At 45.3% G+C, this 18,958-nt stretch overlaps 1 protein-coding gene across 2 annotated transcripts; it reads right to left on the reverse strand.

Annotated features, from left to right (window-relative positions):
• Positions 1-2,775: 2,775 nt before the first annotated feature.
• On the reverse strand, positions 2,776-9,948 carry LOC132251892 (uncharacterized). Of its 2 annotated transcripts, none has more exons than XM_059731817.1 (2): positions 9,294-9,948; positions 2,776-5,635 (listed from the first exon to the last, which is right to left on the reverse strand). In XM_059731817.1, the coding sequence occupies exon 2, from the start codon at positions 5,205-5,207 to the stop codon at positions 3,834-3,836; it is 1,374 nt and encodes a 457-aa protein (XP_059587800.1). In that variant the 5' UTR covers positions 5,208-5,635; positions 9,294-9,948; the 3' UTR covers positions 2,776-3,833. The 2 variants fall into 2 exon arrangements, with proteins under 2 accessions (XP_059587800.1, XP_059587799.1); XM_059731816.1 differs by having other exon boundaries at positions 2,776-5,743; positions 9,294-9,947.
• Positions 9,949-18,958: the final 9,010 nt, after the last annotated feature.

Here is an 18,958-nt window from a genome sequence, read left to right on the forward strand (position 1 = left end):
GATTCTTCAGCCATTCATTAATTAGTTTATTGACTGGTAACTTACGTTTGGCGCCTTGTTGCTTACATAAACAGTTAAATCTTCTCCCATCTCTATGCCATTCTCTCACCATTCAACCTTTTACACACACTCATACTTAAAGGCTATGCAGGGTTCATACACTTATGTCAAGCAGAAGGATACAAAATAGAGTTTTCAAGTTGCTTACAGGACAAGACTAACCTGGTTACATATTACTACTATTACACTCTATGTTAACATCAGCTACCTTAGTTCAATTCATGCTACAGCCACAGGTGACATTACCAGGTCTCTGCTGCTATCTTCTTTACTTGAGCCCCCATGAGTTGTAGCCATGGTCAGCGAGGTCTCAGGAGCAGAGGATGGCATGGGGACCTCTGTCTGTCTGTGTTCAGGGAGATTGAGTACCTCCATTAGTGACTGCAGATACTTATAATGTGTCACATCACATGGTGGAGTTCCTGTGCTCTTGTTACATCTCTGTGGAAAGCAGCCCACAGAATCTTGGCCTTGACCCGGCACTGGACTGCTGTCTTGTTGTGCCTTTGCTCACCAAGTCTCTTTGCAACATCAAGGTAGATGTACCAGTTGGCCCACAGGCTGCAGACAAACTGGCGCATAACCTCAGAGTCCCCCAGCATCTACATCAGGCTCTTAGTTTTTGTGAAGGTACTAGTGGTCCTTGTCCTATGTGCCCCCGTCCACTCCCTTCTTCCCTCAACATCAGGCCTCTTGCATCAATAAAGAGTACCCCAGGAAGCTGTGCACTCAATTTATAAGTCTTGAGGTGGCTGGGTCCAGGGAAGTTCACCTCCTTCCAACCCTGTTTTTGGTGCACAAAGTTTGGACACGGGACATGCTGGCACCACACTGGCAACTTTGTATCTTATGGCCATACTTGTTCTGGACTAGTTTTGCGAGTTTTGATGCTACAAATATCTGCAAGTTGTAGCTATTCAGTGAACTATGTACTGACAATTATGCCCACGATGGGTGCCTACAGGGTCCCTTTTGGGACATGGCACAACAACAGACTACCCACCAGCGACCCATGTGTCAAGACACCGGTCCCTACTGACAGTTTTTTATGTGGTCGGTGAGAGAATGAATAGTGACAGAACTGACCCACTATTCATTAAACAGGTATGTTTAACACTGCAGCGGGTGCACAGAACACCACTTTTCAGTTTTACGTAAAACTGGTGAGTGACTAAATGGCACTAGGGGGACAATTACACTGTGCTAAGTACAATGGCTCAAATTAGGAACTGGCTATTTGGCTCGTATTATAGTTGAAAGTCCTGCTTGGGCCACACAACATCATCATGCCTCTGTGGCACTAAAGGAATCTCGTGAACATCCCTGACCAGAGTTTTGCCCATCCCAAAGACAGCTCTCCCCACACCCCCACATGCCAATAATTTACTCCCTGGTTTTATTCATGTCATTAATTCAGCACAGCCACGGTAAGCCAGTGGGCATGAGGACTGCTGAGGTGTAGGTGGTCCTGGCCACAGCCTGGCCACCCGCAGCTGGTGCCAATGGCCACCTGAAGATGGCAGGGAACAGGAGTGGGGTCACGCATGGGTTCTGCTGGAAGCAGATAACTGCAGGAAGCAGCTGCTGCCTGCAGGGAGCCCCATGCCCACCCCTAGTTCCTGGCCCTGGACAAGCCGGACAGGAAGAGGCATGTACTGCCTGCCCTGGCTGCCAGTGGCCAGCATGCCTGTCTGGGCCATGACGCTGCTGGTGTTCCAGGGGGCCCCTGATTGGCAGGGGACCCTGGGCCCAGGCCCTGTGGCCCCATGCATTAATTGGCCACTGGCATGGAATTAATAACCACTTGACCACTTCATGTAGGCTACCAAGCATGGTTACATTTGCTGTTTAAAGCAGTAAGCAGTCACCAATTTCAGGATTGCAGGTTCTAGCCTGCAGGCATCATAACGTTATTTTTCAGTGTGCAGGCCCCTCTGCCAATGCAACCTTTAGTTTTACCAGGGCAGACACTTTTCCTGGTTTGCCCTGGTGTCTAGAGCTTCAGGTACAGGTCAGGACAAAGGCTTGTGCTTAGCCCAACAACAGCAAAGGGGCAGGTGGGGTCCCGGACGGCTGGTGGGGGGTGTCGGTTGGTCGGTTGGGCAGCGGCCTCCAGGAGCAGAGTCTGGGTCAATGGGTCACAGTGTCTGGGTCACTGAGGTTTCCAAAGGTTCTTTTCCTTACTTTGACTCCCCAGAACCCCCTGCCATGGTGCCAAGCCATTCAGAACTTGCCACTCACTGGCTCCAGCAGAAGTTGCAACAGTTGCAGAACAGAGCTTTGCAAAGCATAGCTCCCAAGACTTTGCCCACAACCAGCTGTGAGGAACGACTGCTCCCCTCTCCCCTGCACTGCTAAAACATCCCTTTTCAGCTTGCTGTGGCCGTATTGTACCCCCAACACCATTTATTTGTTCTCTGGTTTTACAAAAACCCAACAAGCAGTGTTCATTGAGCCCACAGGACCATTAAGTGCAGCCACTTTATGAATAGTGGGTCAGTTCTGGCAGCATTCATTTCCTCACTGGCTGTCAGCGCTAAATGAAGATCAGATTTGGATGTCATTATGGAGCAAGATACTTCTTGAGCTCCCTGCCTGGTCTTCCCACAGCACTCTGGCACCTGGTTGCCCCCCACAACACACAAAGAGGTGTGGTGGGAGAAACCTCCCTAAGGTCCGTTGTCTAGCTGTAATTTGATTGACAGACAACGCGGGTAAAGAAAGACAGCTGTTTATTTGCTCGAGCAAAGACCATAAAGCCAGCAAAAGGCAAAATGGCCCCCCCTCAAGGGTGAGGCGATCTTTTATATTTTTTATAACAAAGCAAGACTATATGGTTAACAAAAAGCAATACTTGGGGCGGTGCTCTACAAATCTTTGTAACAGCATATTTCTATTAAGCTGAACTAGCACTTTTTAAAAGCTAAAAGTTAAGTAACAGTAACATTATGTTAGCAAAACCTTACACAGTAGAAGATACTTCTCAAGGACACAACCAGTAAGCTCAAACAATGGTTTCTCTGTCTTATCTTACTTCTTGCTGTAGCTGATTTTTTTTAGCACACAGACACAGATTCACTTTTTAACTCAGAAAATGCTTGTTGCAGTTAAAATGATTACTTGACACAAGCAAAGGCCTAGCTATCATTCTGCCTTGTGGTCAGCTGCATTACTAGGCCACAGGTCATGCCTTGTATTCAGCTGTAAAGCTAATACTTCTTAAAAATCCAAATTATTGTAAACCTAACAGTATGCTTTCAGAAAACTATTCTATTTCAGGGCAATGACAAACCTGCAGACTACAATTCCTCCCTTTGTTCCAATATTTCAGAGGAAATTTTGGAACACACTTTAGGTATTCAACTTCTTGTGGGGTTAGGTTTTGATGATTGATGCTGGATATTTGTACAAACTGACCATACATTTTTACTTGCCTTTGCATAAACTGTTGTCCTAGAGAGCATAGACACTGAAAACAGCACAACAGGCAGGTTATAGTTATAACAATTCCAATTAAGCTTAATACAAAAGGTCTAAGCCATCCTGTAAGGGAAGGCAACTAATATGTGAGCTAACTAAGAGATGTATCTTTGGGGATTTTTGCTATATCTTCGGCTTTTTGGATATGGACAGCTGCATCATTGAGGTGGGTTTTTTACTATTGTAAAAGAACTGTTAACCCAAACGCAACATTCTGGTCCGATAACTGCGCAAGCTCCCCCTTGAGCAGCGAGGAGAAAATCAAGGGCTATACGGTTTTGAATTACCATTTGTCAGAGTTCTTCTTGGGTGTCAGCCAAGGCAGCAACGGCCTTCGAGAGTTCCTTGTGACCTTCACTGAATTCATGAGCCATGATTTCTATCACAGCTTGTAGGCGAAGTGTAAATCTTCCAAGACAAGCAGTGCCTACTCCTGGGAGTATACCTGCTAAAGAACACCCGACTAACACTCCTTTGGTAAGCGGAGTTTTTTGATATTTATCTACTATATCACGGCTTTCTTGCAAATCCCTCTTGTTTCGCCACCTGCCCCGTGGAAGGTGCGTGGCAAAGGACGTAGAGGGTTTTAGCATCGCCGGATAGCAGATACCTTTTCCTTTGGCAGGGATTTTATGGTAGGCGTGGGAGCCACAGACCCAGTATTGTCCTTTTAAAGCAGCGAGGTTTGAATATTTAGGAGGTATTCGGCCCCCGTTTCCTAACCCTAGCACCCCGCGTTCACCCTTTGATTTAAAGGAAGGATTTGCAGTTCCATTGAAGAAGCATTGTCCCCGGGAGGTATCAGTGTACAAACAATACCACAAGGTATTATTTAAAGAGGAGATGGGGGTGCAGATAGGATTAGTGCCCTTGGTTAAATTTTTGCTGCTGTAGAAATCATTGTAAGAGCTGCAATAGGTAGGAGTTGCTGTGTTATTATTACGCCAGTCTCCTCCACTAGAACTAGTAAAATAGTGGTGACATATGTTTGTGCCTAAATTAATGCAGTCTGATACTGAGCAGTTTACATAGAAACACCAATCTCCAACAACAGGCTTTACTAAAAGGAACTCCTGCTGACTTTGGTCCCAAGCTTGGTTATTAGAGGGGTTTAAAAGTGACTGGATGGGGCCCAAGGGGATGGGAGTCATAGGAATGCCTCCTTGGGTGTGTAGAGGAAAATGACTGCACACCCAACAATCACTTTGGTTTTCTGCTTTAGCGGCTCTCTCAACGTATTGGAGGTACATATTATTATCAGAGATGTGGGCAACATTAGGTTTAAGAGTAGTCTTAGCCTGAGGAGACTCTGCAAATTGTCTGAAAACTGGGTGGCTAGGCTTTACACAATATTCTGTTCCATAAGTAAATACCCGAACTTCTGCTGAACTACAGCAATGTGAGGGAGGATACCAACGGGCAATGTTGACCTTCCCGTCTATATCAGAGAGTTCGATTGAATCGCTTATCCAGACAGGAAAACCTCGGGCACCAGGATTAGCACATCTGCAGCAACTGGCAGCTATAGCCGACCCCTGTGAGAGACTTATTTCTCCAGCAAAGAGAAAGATTAGAAATAACATAGTTATAAAAACCATATTATAACCAAAATCAGCACAAACAGTATGCACAACCCTGCAGCTCCAATAACTGATTTTCTGGGACATGTTACAGTCTCAAAGTGCTCGGTTTCAGCTGATCCAAAAGTGTCTAGAGGATGCAGTACTTGGAGTTTGGTGCTTTCTGGGCTGGGCAGGACCCCAAAAGGGTGACAGTTCATTAGTGGACCTTGGTTAGTTTGAGTTTTATATTATCTAACGGGCTGCAGGTCCCGGAGGTGTTTGTTTTTATTTTTTCGTCTGCTTCTGGCTCACCCTTGTCGCGGTCAGGTGGGCGTGCGGTGCTCCCACGAAATCCGCAGTCGTCTTCTTCTGGCTTCCCCTTTTCCAGGTCAGGGAAGCTCGCGTTGGAGCCGATCCTGAGCTCGGGTGAAACGTCTGTCTTTTTTGTACTAGTATAATGAATCCAGTTGTCCTTCTCTGCTATTTTTACGGCGGTGTGGGAGGTGAGGAGGACTTGATACGGTCCTTGCCACCTAGGTTCAAGGGGAGACCGTTTCCAAGTTTTTACATACACCCAGTCTCCAGGCTGGATGCGATGTGCTGGGACATCGGCAGGGAGGGGTTGGCTTAAAGCAGCATACCTATGGAGAGATTTTAACTGAGACTGTAGAGATAAAATATAGGAGGTGAGTCCTTCATCGCCTAAAAGAGAAGAAGTGCGAGCCGGTAATAAGGGGAAATGTTGGGGAACAGGGTGTCCAAACAGCAGCTCGTAAGGGCTGAGCTTTAGTTTTCTCCTGGGGGTAGTTCTGATGGACATAAGAGCCAGTGGGAGAATCTTAGTCCATTTTAACCTGCTCTCAGCACATAGCTTTCCAATTTTTTGTTTCAGGGTCTGATTCATTCTCTCTACTTGTCCTGAGCTTTCTGGATGCCAAGGGGTATGGAATTTCCATTCTATTCCTAGGCAGCTGGCCAGTGTTTTGTTTATGTCAGCAGTAAAATGCAATCCTTGATCGCTTTCAATGATACGTGGAGGACCAAACCTGGGTATAATTTCATTAAGGAGTATTTTTACTACTTGCTGTGCTGTAGCTCTTCTGGTGGGGAAAGCTTCTACCCACCCCGTGAGTTGGTCAACAATTACTAGGAGGTTTTTGTACCCATTGTCTTTAGGCATATCAGCAAAATCTATTTGTAGTCTTTCAAAGGGAGTATAAGCCCAGGGGCGGGCCCCAGGGGGTCCTGATTTTTCTCCCTTGATATTAAACCTTTTGCATATACTGCAGTGTTCTAAAAGCCTTTTTGCTTCCTGGTAGACTCCGGGTGCGTAGAACAGCCTGTTAGTGATAGTGGCAAGTTTTTCACAACCTAAATGCTCACTTTGATGGAGTTGTTGCAGATAGGGTCTAAGAGCTGCTTTAGGTAACACTATCCTTTCATCTGGCAATCGCCATATTACGTCTTTTTCACAGGTGGCTCCCGCCACTTTCCATCTCTGTTGTTCTAAAGGTGGTGCAAACTCGTACATTTTTGGCTCTAGCAATATTCCCAAATATGCCTTTGACTGGGGAATTTGAGCTTGGAAGGCTAGGGCGGATAGTGGTTGTAAGGCTGCTGTTTGAGCTGCAGCATCGGCCAGGGCATTGCCTTTTGAGACTTGATCTCCCTTTTTGGTATGAGCTGGGCAATGCATTACCGCTAATGTTTTTGGCAACATTATAGCTTGTAGAAGATCATTAACTTGTTTAGCATTTGATATTTTAGTTCCAGAAGCTGTCATAAATCCCCTCTGTTTCCACAATTGTCCAGTGGCATGACAGATTTCAAAGGCATACTTAGAATCAGTTCAAATATTTACAGAGTGGCCCGATGCTAATTGACAAGCTTGTGTAAGGGCAGTAAGTTCAGCCACCTGCGAGCTCAACTGCCCAGGCAGTGGTTCAGCTTTAAGTACTTCAAATGGAGTTACTACTGCATAACCCGTTTTTCTAACTCCATTTACTAATTTTGAAGAGCCATCTACAAAAAAAATCAAGTCAGGGTTGTCTAAGGGTAGGTCACTAAGATCTACCCTGGGTTTGTCTGAAAATGCTGCAACTTGAAGGCAGTCGTGAGAGTCTGGTTCCCCGTCACTGGGTAGAGGTAATAGAGTAGCCGGACTCAGGGTATTGCATCTCTCTATGACCAGGTTTGTAGCCATTAAAAGTGTGGTTTCATACTTGTTCATTCTCTGATGAGAAAAATGTTGAGTATTTTTCTGGAGTAGAAGTAGGGCAACTGCATGTGGAGCCTTGAGGATAAGGGGATATCCGAGGACTAATTCCTGGGCTTTCTCGACTATGATTGCAGCTGCTGCCACTGCACGAAGGCAGCCTACTCCCCCCTTTGCCACTGGATCTAATTGTGCAGAGAAGTAAGCTGCAGGCAGCTTTATAATCTCAAAAGACTGGCTCTTCTGCATCTTTTGTTTTTTTTTCTTCCTTTTTTCTTTTTTTTCTATTTAAAAGTTTTAGTAGCAATGGCTAAGATTTATTTATTTATTTTTTTTAATATCTTTGCTAGCCTGACTTATGAATACAAGTCTTAACACAGGCAAAGTGGCAGGTGTCTCGGGATCCATGTTTCCATACTGACGTATAGCTTTACAGAGTCTTTCAAAATAGTCTGAAGGGTGTTCTTCGGGACCCTGAACAGTAGCTGTCACTTTGGACCAGTTTGTAGTTTTATCTCCTGCTTTCTTTAATCCTTCTAAAATGCTGTCTTTCAGCATTCGTATTGAATTTTGCCCCCTTTCCTGATTGTAATTCCAATTCGGATTTTGCCTGGGCACGCCATTAGGCATGGGGTGGTTTTCATGGGGCTGATCGGCTAGAAATTGGTCAGCATGGCGTAGTACTTGAGTCTTCTCGTCCATAGTTAAGAGGCTTTCGAGAAGCTGCATGACATCTGACCAGGAGGGGTTATGAGTCATGAAAATGGTTTTGAAGCGTCTTAGAACTACTTCGGGATCATCTCTGAGCCTGGGGGTGTTTTCTTGCCAGTTTAAGAGGTCTGTGGTGGAGAACAGAGCGTGTGTCCAGTGACTGATAACTTCTCCACCCTCGCCAGGCACAGGGTATTCTCTTAGAGGTAACTGAAGTTCAGGCTTAGACAATTTTTGACGAGTGCGATTTGAAATCGGAGTAGAACTGGAATCTGGAGAGGGATCTCTGGACCCATCTCCAGATCCGGGACTCGGGGATTCTGAGAGAGACAATCGAGGTGATGCCTCCCGAAGACTTCCCAGTCCCTCGGCCGGCCCAGGGGCAATGTTTTGGGGTTCAAACATTTGGGGTGGTATCAATGGTAGGTTAGGGGGCCTAGGCATGGGTCTGTAATCATCTTCTGAATATGACGGTGGTGCAGCAGGTTTTGGATATAGAAGGGGAGCTAACAGCTTTGGAAAAGGTGCAGGGGTCTGGGAAGCTAAAGGTTTTAATTGCTTGCTAGCAACGTTGTCCCATAAATACCAATAACTAATTTGACCAGGGCGGAGGTCCTCCAAGACCTTTCGTAAGGCAGCCAGACGATTTAGGTCAAATGATCCATTTTCTGGCCATTGTCTTCCCAAATCTAACTGAGACGTATGAGACGTCTAATTAGTTAAACAGAGTTCTGCCATACGAGACTTGGACAGTTCCGCCCGTCCCTCCAAATGTTTCCAATTCTTAATCATAAAATCAAGGGGTGAATCAGGAATAACTTTCCCTAGACCGGAACCCATGATTATATCCAAGCACAAGCAGTCTTATTTCCCTAAGTTCTACCTGCCTAGAAGCTGTTTCGTCCACGTACAACAACCGGTGTTCTCGGACCCCACTGGCTTTCTCCGTGAGGAGGGGCATCTTGAGTCCGAGACCCTAGTCATTGGCCGTTATAACAGCATTTCTACCTTATATCTGTGTCTTTTGCCTTTCGGCGAGGCTGCTGGCTCTATCAGCGTTTAGATCAGCAGACAGATACCCTCAAAGACTGCTTCCAAAGACCTCTAGAGGTAAAACCAGAAAACCAGAAACCAGATAGAAACCAAAAACATACCTGACCTGAGGTACTTGCCGGTACCGTTCCTTTACCCGACTTGAGGATCCCGCCTTATTGGTCCTGAGGGGACCGTCCACCTCCCAAGACTAACCCAATAGGTGAACTCACCTGGTGCGCGCTGGGGTGTCGGGGGATGGAGGTCTCCAAAGGCGTCAAGCTAGATGGGTCCCATCTGGGTCGCCAAATTGTGGTGGGAGAAACCTCCCTAAGGTCCGTTGTCTAGCTGTAATTTGATTGACAGACAACGCGGGTAAAGAAAGACAGCTGTTTATTTGCTCGAGCAAAGACCATAAAGCCAGCAAAAGGCAAAATGGCCCCCCCTCAAGGGTGAGGCGATCTTTTATATTTTTTATAACAAAGCAAGACTATATGGTTAACAAAAAGCAATACTTGGGGCGGTGCTCTACAAATCTTTGTAACAGCATATTTCTATTAAGCTGAACTAGCACTTTTTAAAAGCTAAAAGTTAAGTAACAGTAACATTATGTTAGCAAAACCTTACACAGTAGAAGATACTTCTCAAGGACACAACCAGTAAGCTCAAACAATGGTTTCTCTGTCTTATCTTACTTCTTGCTGTAGCTGATTTTTTTTAGCACACAGACACAGATTCACTTTTTAACTCAGAAAATGCTTGTTGCAGTTAAAATGATTACTTGACACAAGCAAAGGCCTAGCTATCATTCTGCCTTGTGGTCAGCTGCATTACTAGGCCACAGGTCATGCCTTGTATTCAGCTGTAAAGCTAATACTTCTTAAAAATCCAAATTATTGTAAACCTAACAGTATGCTTTCAGAAAACTATTCTATTTCAGGGCAATGACAAACCTGCAGACTACAGAGGCATGATAAAGTTGGCAACTTTATTTAGCATCCCATGTCCCTGCTGCTGGATGGGCAAGGGCCTTTCACACACTGAAGAAGGTGGTGATATCCTTCTTGGTAGCGGGGGGGGAAGGGAGGGGCAGGGACATGTAACGCTGCTGGCAGTGGAGGCTGTGTGGAAGCCCAGGCTTGCCTCCTGTGCTGTCATAGCTAAGGGTCGTGAACTAGGAGTGCAGGTATGCCTGGGGTATCAGAAGAATCAGCAGCAGCAGGGCCTAGTGGATTGGACATCCCTCATCCTGCACAAACAGCTCATTGTGTACTGTTTGGGGCACATGCAGCAGAGGCATGCTCAGGGCACAGTGGCAGTATGGAGGGGGGGCTGGTCCTGGGGCACCTCCACAGAGAGGCCCCCAGAGGGGATGGTGACTGTGCAGCCAGCCCCTCACACCAGTTGTTTGGGAGCCCCATGTGCCTCAAGCCTAGGCACTGAGGTCTGTGTAGCAGCAGAGCAGAGTGATTGACCTTCAGGGCAGAGGTGGGGCAGCAGGGTTTGGAGCTGCAGTAGTAGGTCCCTGAAGCCAACACCCAGCAGCCTGCAAGCCTCAGGGGACAAAGTGGGGATGGAGAAAGGGGGCTCATTAGGCAGCCACCTGGGCATGGACCTGCCCAGTCAACTTACCATTGTCACTGAGCATGAGGCCTGTGCAAAGTAGCTAGTATTCACTTTGGATTTGGATTCAGCCAATTCAGGGGACAGTGATTTGATTTGGTAATTCAAAGAAGGCCTTTGACACTGTTTCCCACCACATTCTCTTAAAAAAACTAAGTGACTGAGGCATTGATGCCTACACAGTCAGATAGTTGGCAAATTGGCTAGATGGTCGCACCCAGAGGGTGGTGGTGGATGGGTCATTTTCGATCTGGAGGGATGGGGGCAGTGGAGTCCCCCCGGGCTCAGTCCTGGGCCTGTACTGTTCAATATATTTATCAGCTATCTGGATGTGGGTGTGGAATGCACACTGTCCAAATTTGCTGACAACACCAAGTTGTGGGGCAAAGTGGGCATGCTGGAGGGGAGGGACAGAATCCAGCTAGATCTAGACAAATTACAGAGGTGGGTGGATGAGAATAGGATGGAATTAAACACAGACAAGTGCAGGGTGCTGCATCTAGGGAGAAGGAACCAGCAACACACCTATAGATTGGGGAACATCCTTCTTGTCAACACGGTACCAGAAAGGGATCTTGGAGTCATTGTTGACTCCAGGATGAACATGAGCTACGAATGCGAGGAAGCAGTCGGTACGGCTAACCATACCTTGTCGTGCATCTGCAGATGCATCACAAGCAGGTCCTCCTTTCCCTCTATGTGGCATTGGTCAGGCCATAGTTGGAGTACTGCATCCAGTTCTGGGCACCGCACTTCAAGAGGAATGTGGCTAGCATTGAGAGGGTCCAGAGGAGGGCTACTCACATGGTCAAGGGGCAGCAGGGCAAACCCTATGAAGAGAGACTAAAGGGTCTGAACCTACTCAGCCTCCACAAGAGAAGGCTGAGAGGAGATCTGGTGGCCATTTACAAATTCACCGGGGGGAACAGCGGGAATTGGGGGAGGCTCTGTTCCCCTGGGCACCACTCGGGGTTACTAGGTATAATGGCCAGAAATTGTTAGAGAGAAGGTTCAGGCTGGACATCAGGAGACTACTTTACAGTTAGAGCTGCCAGGCTCTGGAATGGGCTCCCAAGTGAGGTGGTACTCTCTCCTACCTTGGGGGTCTTCAAGAAGAGGCTGGACAGATATTTGGCTGGGATGATATGACCCCGGCACCCATTCCTGCCTGGGGAAGGGGTTTGGACCTGATGATCTGTTTAGGTACCTTCTGACCGCAAGCACTATGATACTGTGATACTATGCCATACCTTGAGTAAAGAAGCCTGAATCTGCTGGGTGAGAGACCCACCAAGAACATGATACCCATAACTCATACAACTGAACCCTTGCCAAAGTTTATTTTCTGCACCTCTAAAACTTACCTTTTTAGTTGGCCGTGGTGTGATTGTCCCTCTAAAGCTTGATGGTTTTACAGAAACCCAATAAGAGGTGTTCTGTTAGCTTGAATGAGTGTTAAAGGTACCCAATTTATGAAGAGCTGGTTAGTTCTGTCAGCATAGCAAGGCACTAGAGCCCCAGGCCAGGGCAGGGGGTGCCATAGGCATCCCCTCTCCTTCCCTACAGCTCATGCTGGGGCCTGACTTACTCTGCCGTCATTCCCACGAATCAGAGCTGCCACACTCCAGCCTGGTTGGGATGGGGGCATCTGGCTGCCCTCTTTAACAGAGATAGGGGAAACAGGGGGCTGCGAGTTGGGAGTGAGGTGCATCAGGGGGATGGGGGGCTGCATTTCAGGAGTGAGGAGCACCAGCATGGGCTGGGAGGCAGGGGACCTGGGGGATCAGGAATGAGGGTCAGCAACAGGGATAGGGGGCTGTGGGTTGGGACTGAAGGGCACTAGCATAGCCTGGGAGTGAGGGGCACAGGTGGGTCCTTTGGGGCAGTCAGGCAGAAGTGGTGAGGGGCCTGCTTCTGCTTTTGGTGGAGCCTCTCCCCTCCATGGCCAGGTGGTGAACTGCTAGTGGGCCAGGCAGCCCCTGAGCTGCAGCAGGGGAGGTAGTTCTTGCCCCATGTGGGGGCAGTTTGAAAACACATAAACAATTACTGAAATGATAATTACATTTATTAAATTAATGAAATCCCAGAAGTTTTAGTTAACTGTACAGGCCAGTGACCTGTGAGCTAGACATCACCAACCAATTTGTAGCAGGGATTAGTGGTTTGGCAGCACCCCTTGCTGCAATTCAGTAGCAGAGAGATCAGTGGGGTGGATTGTTATGTGGTGCCCCCTGCAGGAATGTACTGTGGATACCACACTGAGATTTATGACATTTAAGAGCTGTCACTTGTATGCAGTGACAGAAAAAATTAAAACCCACCATTTCAATTTAGGGGACATAGAATAAAACCCTGAAGACTAAACTCCTGTCATGTGTACAAGCACCCATTTGTTGTCAAGTTTCTTTAGTTCTGACTTGGGAGGGACCTCATCTAGGGTCAGCAGGGATGGTCAGTGTCCATGGTGTATTAATGCTCAGTGTCTCAGCTGAGACAGTGAAGAAGAGTGTCATTTGTGCTATATTTGCATATGAAGATATGTCCCTTGGAATAACATTGCAACCATCAACTAGTTCACTTAGGGCATGACCAGTTGTCAGGCTATAATGCCTTATTCCTGCCACAATCATAGTCTAATCCTGTACTCACTGAAGGTATTATGAAAACTTCCATTGACTGCAATGAGAACAGGATTATCACTTGACAATTCCCTGTCACATGCTATTTTCATGCAATAAGATGAAAATTAGTTTTGTATTTCCTGTTCATAAAAATGGAGCTATAACACTGCTGAATTATTTTAATCAATTGTGGAATCATGCTTTTATTGATAATTTGAATGTACTTTTCTGGAACCCACAATACATTTTTCTGCTGTTGCTTCTTGGTAAATATATTTTAATGTATTAAGTTATCCTGGGCAACATCCTGGACTAGATCTGGCTAAATAGAAATTTTCACACAAGAATTTACAATTTTGTTGTAAAACCTTTGTTTCTAATAAAAACCTGCAAAAACATGCAGGTTATTTTGATAAAATGCAAATGATTCCAAATGTCCTGTGCAAGTTATACTACTGTGCACTGTAGAATGGAAGAGTCAGTACATATTTTAAAAAAGAAAGCGTCATGGATTCAGGGACAATATTGCATCGACTTTCCAAAGTATATTAAGGTTATCACTTCATAGATTTAATGATAGAAATATAAAAGCAGGTGCATCACAAGCAGGTCCAGGGAGGTGATACTTCCCCTTTATGCGGCATTGGTCAGGCCGCAATTGGAGCACTGCATTCAGTTTTGGGTGCTGCACTTCAAGAGGGTTGTGGATAACCTTGACAGGGTCCAGAAGATGGCCACTCTTATGGTTAGGGGCTTGCAGGTAAGGCCCTATGAGGAGAGACTGAGGAACCTGGATTTCTTCAGCCTCCACAAGAGAGTGCTGAGAGGGGATCTTGCAGCTGTTTACAAATTCATTTCGGGGGGGAGGGAGCAAGGAACAGAAGATGCTGTTTACCAGGGCACCTCTTGGAATAACCAGAAACAATGGCCACAAACTGACAGAGCAGATTTAGGTTGAACATCAGGAAGAACTTCTTCATGGTAAGGGTTGCCAGAATCTGGAATGGGCTTCCAAGGGAGGTAGTGCTCTCCCCTACTTTGGGGGTCTTCAAGAGGAAACTGGACAAGCACCTGGCTGGGGTCATATGACCCCAGCACTTTTTCCTGCCCAGGGCAGGGGGTCGGACTCAATGATCTATTGTGGTCCCTTCTAACCCTAACAATTATAAAACTATTAAAAATATAGTCATTGTTTTGGTCAACACAGTGCACTGAACTGGGGAACCACCAGGGTAAAAAGCACAAGTCTCTATAGGCTGAACTAAAACATTAGGCTTGGTCATTAAAAGCTGCAACAGACTCTCATCCTCTATGGATTAAGCACAGTGGGGAATATGTTGATCAGTGGGTTACACCATTAAACGACAAGTTTCTTGACTCAAAGATATTTGATGCTGAGCTGAAGAGTGGTATGCCTGAAAACTAGATTAGAAATAGTTAAACTAGGACACCAAACAGCTCATTCTCGCTGGATATAATTGTTGTTTTTTTTACATATTTCTTAATGGAAAATTTGTGCTTTTTCAGTGTATTATTGAACCTATTGGTAATATTTTTATAATTGTTGACCAATATTTTACCAGTCAATTGAACAAATTTTACTTGGCTGGTCAAATACCCAACCCTACTCTTTATTTCATAGCTCTGTAAACTTTTTTTTAGATTTAGTTCTGCAGCCTGCCTGGGGCCATGTGCATATATATGCACATGATGCCCCCTGCCTGACTACCTTCCTCCTGCTCCCAGCTTCTTTGCAGGCTGGAACTCTGTCAGTCTGCAGAGAGCAATTTGCAAAACTTCAAAATGTGTGGGTTGCTGTGCTAAAATTTGAAATCCATATTTTGCTCTGGTAAAGGAGGAAATCCATGTTTTTCTCTGTTTTTCTGTGGTCAATGGAAAACCAGAATCCTTGCTAATGACACAATATCTTTTGACTATTTTTTTGCCTAGTGTGTTGTATTATTAAAACTTGATATATAATCTAGCAAATCAGTGCACATTCCAATAGTTATATTTATTTTGCCTTGATCTTAAACTGAATAATATAGTGCTCACCTCTTAGCATTTTAAAAGCATCTAGTTTTTCCTTAATTAGAGAAAAATAGGCTTTGTGTCATATATGATGATGCATTATGCCATGTGCACCACCTTTTTCAAAATTCTAGATACACCCATGATTAGAACTGCTTAGAGATTCAGTATGAGCAATTAGATTGTGGAGGGTGAAGAAGCCTGAATTACTTAGTAAGTGTTGTAGTTGCTAATTGCTTCTATAGAACCTCTCTATAAACAGCCTTACTCTTCTGACAAGACTAGTTCTTATCTTCGTAAAAGGTCATTGTAAAGGTGTGGCCGCTATTATGTTTTGTTCTTTACTTTTTTCTTTCTGTGATAAATACTTGTGGCTTTAGAGAAGGAAAAACACAAGGTTAATTACAGAATAAATTTGTTAACGATCCCCACAGTGCTCATCCTTTGGATTTGTACACATATAAGGCAGGTAGCTCGGAGGATTAAAAAAATTAAAAGAGTAAAAGATTTAATTAGGAACTCTGAAGTTCTCAGCAGTGAAAGTACTGCTCCGGACACAACAGCTTGATTGTCTTCTTTACCAAATGCTTTCTTTAATCTTATATAAATTAAACCCAGTTCCTGAAATGTAGCTAAAAGGTCAAGTGAAATGTAAAATAGGAAACCATTCCTCTCCTAGGCCCTAAACTAGTTATATAACTAATGACACAAATCATCTTCAAAGGCAGGTTAGGCAACTGTGCAGAATGAGAGGGAGGGCACAATAGCTACTATATGATGAATGTTCCCCACAAGAGCCCACCAGAAATATTTTTACATGGTTAATCAAATAATTGAAAAAAGCCCTGGAATAATTAATGTGTTCTATGCCATAGAAATAGAACATTATATTTAACTTACAGTTAAATATGGGTCTGCTAAAAGATGATTAACAGATGCAGTTTTTGTAGGCACAGGATAAACAGCATTAGGGAAAACAAACTTAAAAACCAACATTTAGTGCCAATTAGGGTAGTATAGATACCTTTCTGTTGGGAGGTGGGTTGAAGCACATAGTTACTAGGGCTGTGCAAAGCTTCGGATCACGATTTGGATTCAGACATGATTTGGATGGTTTGGAGGCCGAATCTATTAATCAAAATTGAATTGCTAGAAGCTTTAGGCTTTCTGAATAAATTCGGAGCTTACAAATCAACTCAGAAAAGATTCAGAAAAGATTCGGTGCTTCAGAGATTTGGCCGTAGGGTATAATGGGAAATCAATAAAATATCTATAACTTTGTTGTTTTCTGGCTGATTTGGATTAAACTTCCAGAAGTGGTAGCCTCTGCTCAGAGCATGAAGCCTGCCAAGTTTCAAGGTGATAGGTGCAGGAGTTTCTGGGAAACTGCACCTCAAACTGCTGACAAGCAAAACTCATGACATAGGTGACACTGTGTGTGTGTTAAGGCACAGGGGGGTGAAAACTGCAGGCCTGCTAGGGCCTGCTGCAGCCACAAAGCCTACCAGCTATCAAGGAGATAGGTGCAGGGGGAATTTGGGTTCTGGGGCCCTGCACCTCTGGCTGTAGGCAGGCAAAACTTGTGACATGGGTGCTTATGGGACTGTGTGTGTGTTCAGGTGTGCCCTTCCTGGTGCTGGGGCCTCTGCACAACATGGCAGTGTGCCCCCATGAGGCCTTCTTCTCCCTTACAGCCTTGAACCAGTCCAACACTGTAAACGACGGCAGGTCAAAATAACGTAGCTGGCTCAACACCAATAGCACCAGCAGCAGCAAAGGTACCAAGATGGAACTGTCACAGAGCCTTTCTTTTTATAAAGGAATTGACAGCAAGAAGTAAAGATGTTGTGTTGGATATATGTTACTTGTGGTGTATGATGGCTTATCTTGTGTTTATATGTTTATTATGAAAAAAACTGAAATAGTTAGAAAAATATATTTTAGGAAGCTTTCAGGTTGAAAAACCCTTTGTCAGGCTGAGGAAGTACCTGCAGTTGGTGTGTCTCCTGGTCCTGGATGGAAGGAATAGTAAAGAAGCCAGAGGCTGGGCTGGCCCACAATGCAGGCAAGAAAACCAGTCGGTGAAAATAGAAATGGAGGCATCATGGAACGAGGGAGAGGCTGAGTGGGAGGAATGGGGATGTAGCAGCGCAGGTAAAAGTGCAGAGGTACAGTTTCCCAGAAACCCCTGCACCTATCTCCTTGAAACTTGGGGGGCTTTGTGGCCTCAAGAGCTATCACCTCTGCAGTTTTTATCCCACTGTGGCTTAACACATACATGCTACATGAGTTTTGCTTTCAGGACTTTGAGGTGCCATTTCCCAGAAACCCCTGCACCTATCAACTTGAAACCTGGCAGGCTTCATGCCCTCAGCAGGAGCTACCACTCCTGCAAGTGTCATCTGAATCAGCCAGAAGACAACAAAGTTCTAGATATTTCATTGATTCTCCATTATACTCTAAGGCCAAATCTCCGAATTAACTCCGAATCTTTCAAAGCGATTCGGCTGAATTGAACTGGAAAAACTATTTGCATCTCTGAATCGAATCTTTGGCATCTGAATTGGGTGAATCTGAATCTAATAGTTCCCTATTCACACAGGTCTAATACTTACAACATTCTGGCACTGCTGTCCCTGGCTCGATTCAAATGGGCAGCCTTAAGGTTAAATTGGAAACTCTGGAGGGCAGGGATTGTCTTTTCAGTCTTCATAATACCTCCATGTCTGGGCCTCCTAGAAACTGAAAGAAACTAGTATTACTACTACTACTATCATCATTATTAATATTATTGTTAATAATAAATCCCATTCTCAATCCTTCAGCTCCCCTAATGCAACTATAAAGTATAACACAAAGATTGCAATTCATTTTCTGCAATGAGATGAAAAGGGACTTTATATAGCTATTAAATTACATGCCTAAATTAACCATATATTGTTACATCCAAAAACTTATGTTAAAAAACGTTATTAGGATTATAAATTCAAGCACAGAAAAGTTATGAAATGCTAGAATTAAGGTTGCCAATGCAATCTAAATTCTGGCTCTTGTGCATATGTGGTATTTACAGTATGAACTGGCATTTAATGATATGATTACATAATTTTGTTCACATAGACCAGGGGTGGACAAAATGGCAGGTCCGGCTGGCAGCTGGACTCCATTTCCCAACAGCCCCTGTCCATATCACTTTGGTTGGTTTCCATGGAGACTCCAGGAGCAGCAGCATTGTGACAGCGTGCGGCCAGTATTCCCATGGAGACTGGCCCCAGCAGCACTGGCAGGGTGTGTGGCTGCGTGGGGAGCTGCTCAGCATCCAGATCTTGCAATGGTGACAGTGTGGTCCGGAAGCAAGGTAGAGCCACAATTCACTGCCTGCACACCCTTGCCTGGGGCATGTGGACAGCAGATTGCAGCTCTGCCCTGGCCCTGCAAGATCCCAGACCCAAAGCAGCTCCCCACCCAGCTGTGCACCCTGCCAGTGCTGCTGGGGCTGGTCTCCATGGAAACCCTGGCCCTGTGCTGTCACAACCTCACCATGGAAACTGGCTGCAGCAACGAAGGCTGCGGTTGCTGGGTAATGGAGTCCACCACAGGCCCGATCCAGCCCATGGGCCGGA

The sequence above is a fragment of the Alligator mississippiensis genome, chromosome 1 (genome assembly GCF_030867095.1).
Source record: "Alligator mississippiensis isolate rAllMis1 chromosome 1, rAllMis1, whole genome shotgun sequence".
NCBI lineage: Eukaryota > Metazoa > Chordata > Crocodylia > Alligatoridae > Alligator > Alligator mississippiensis.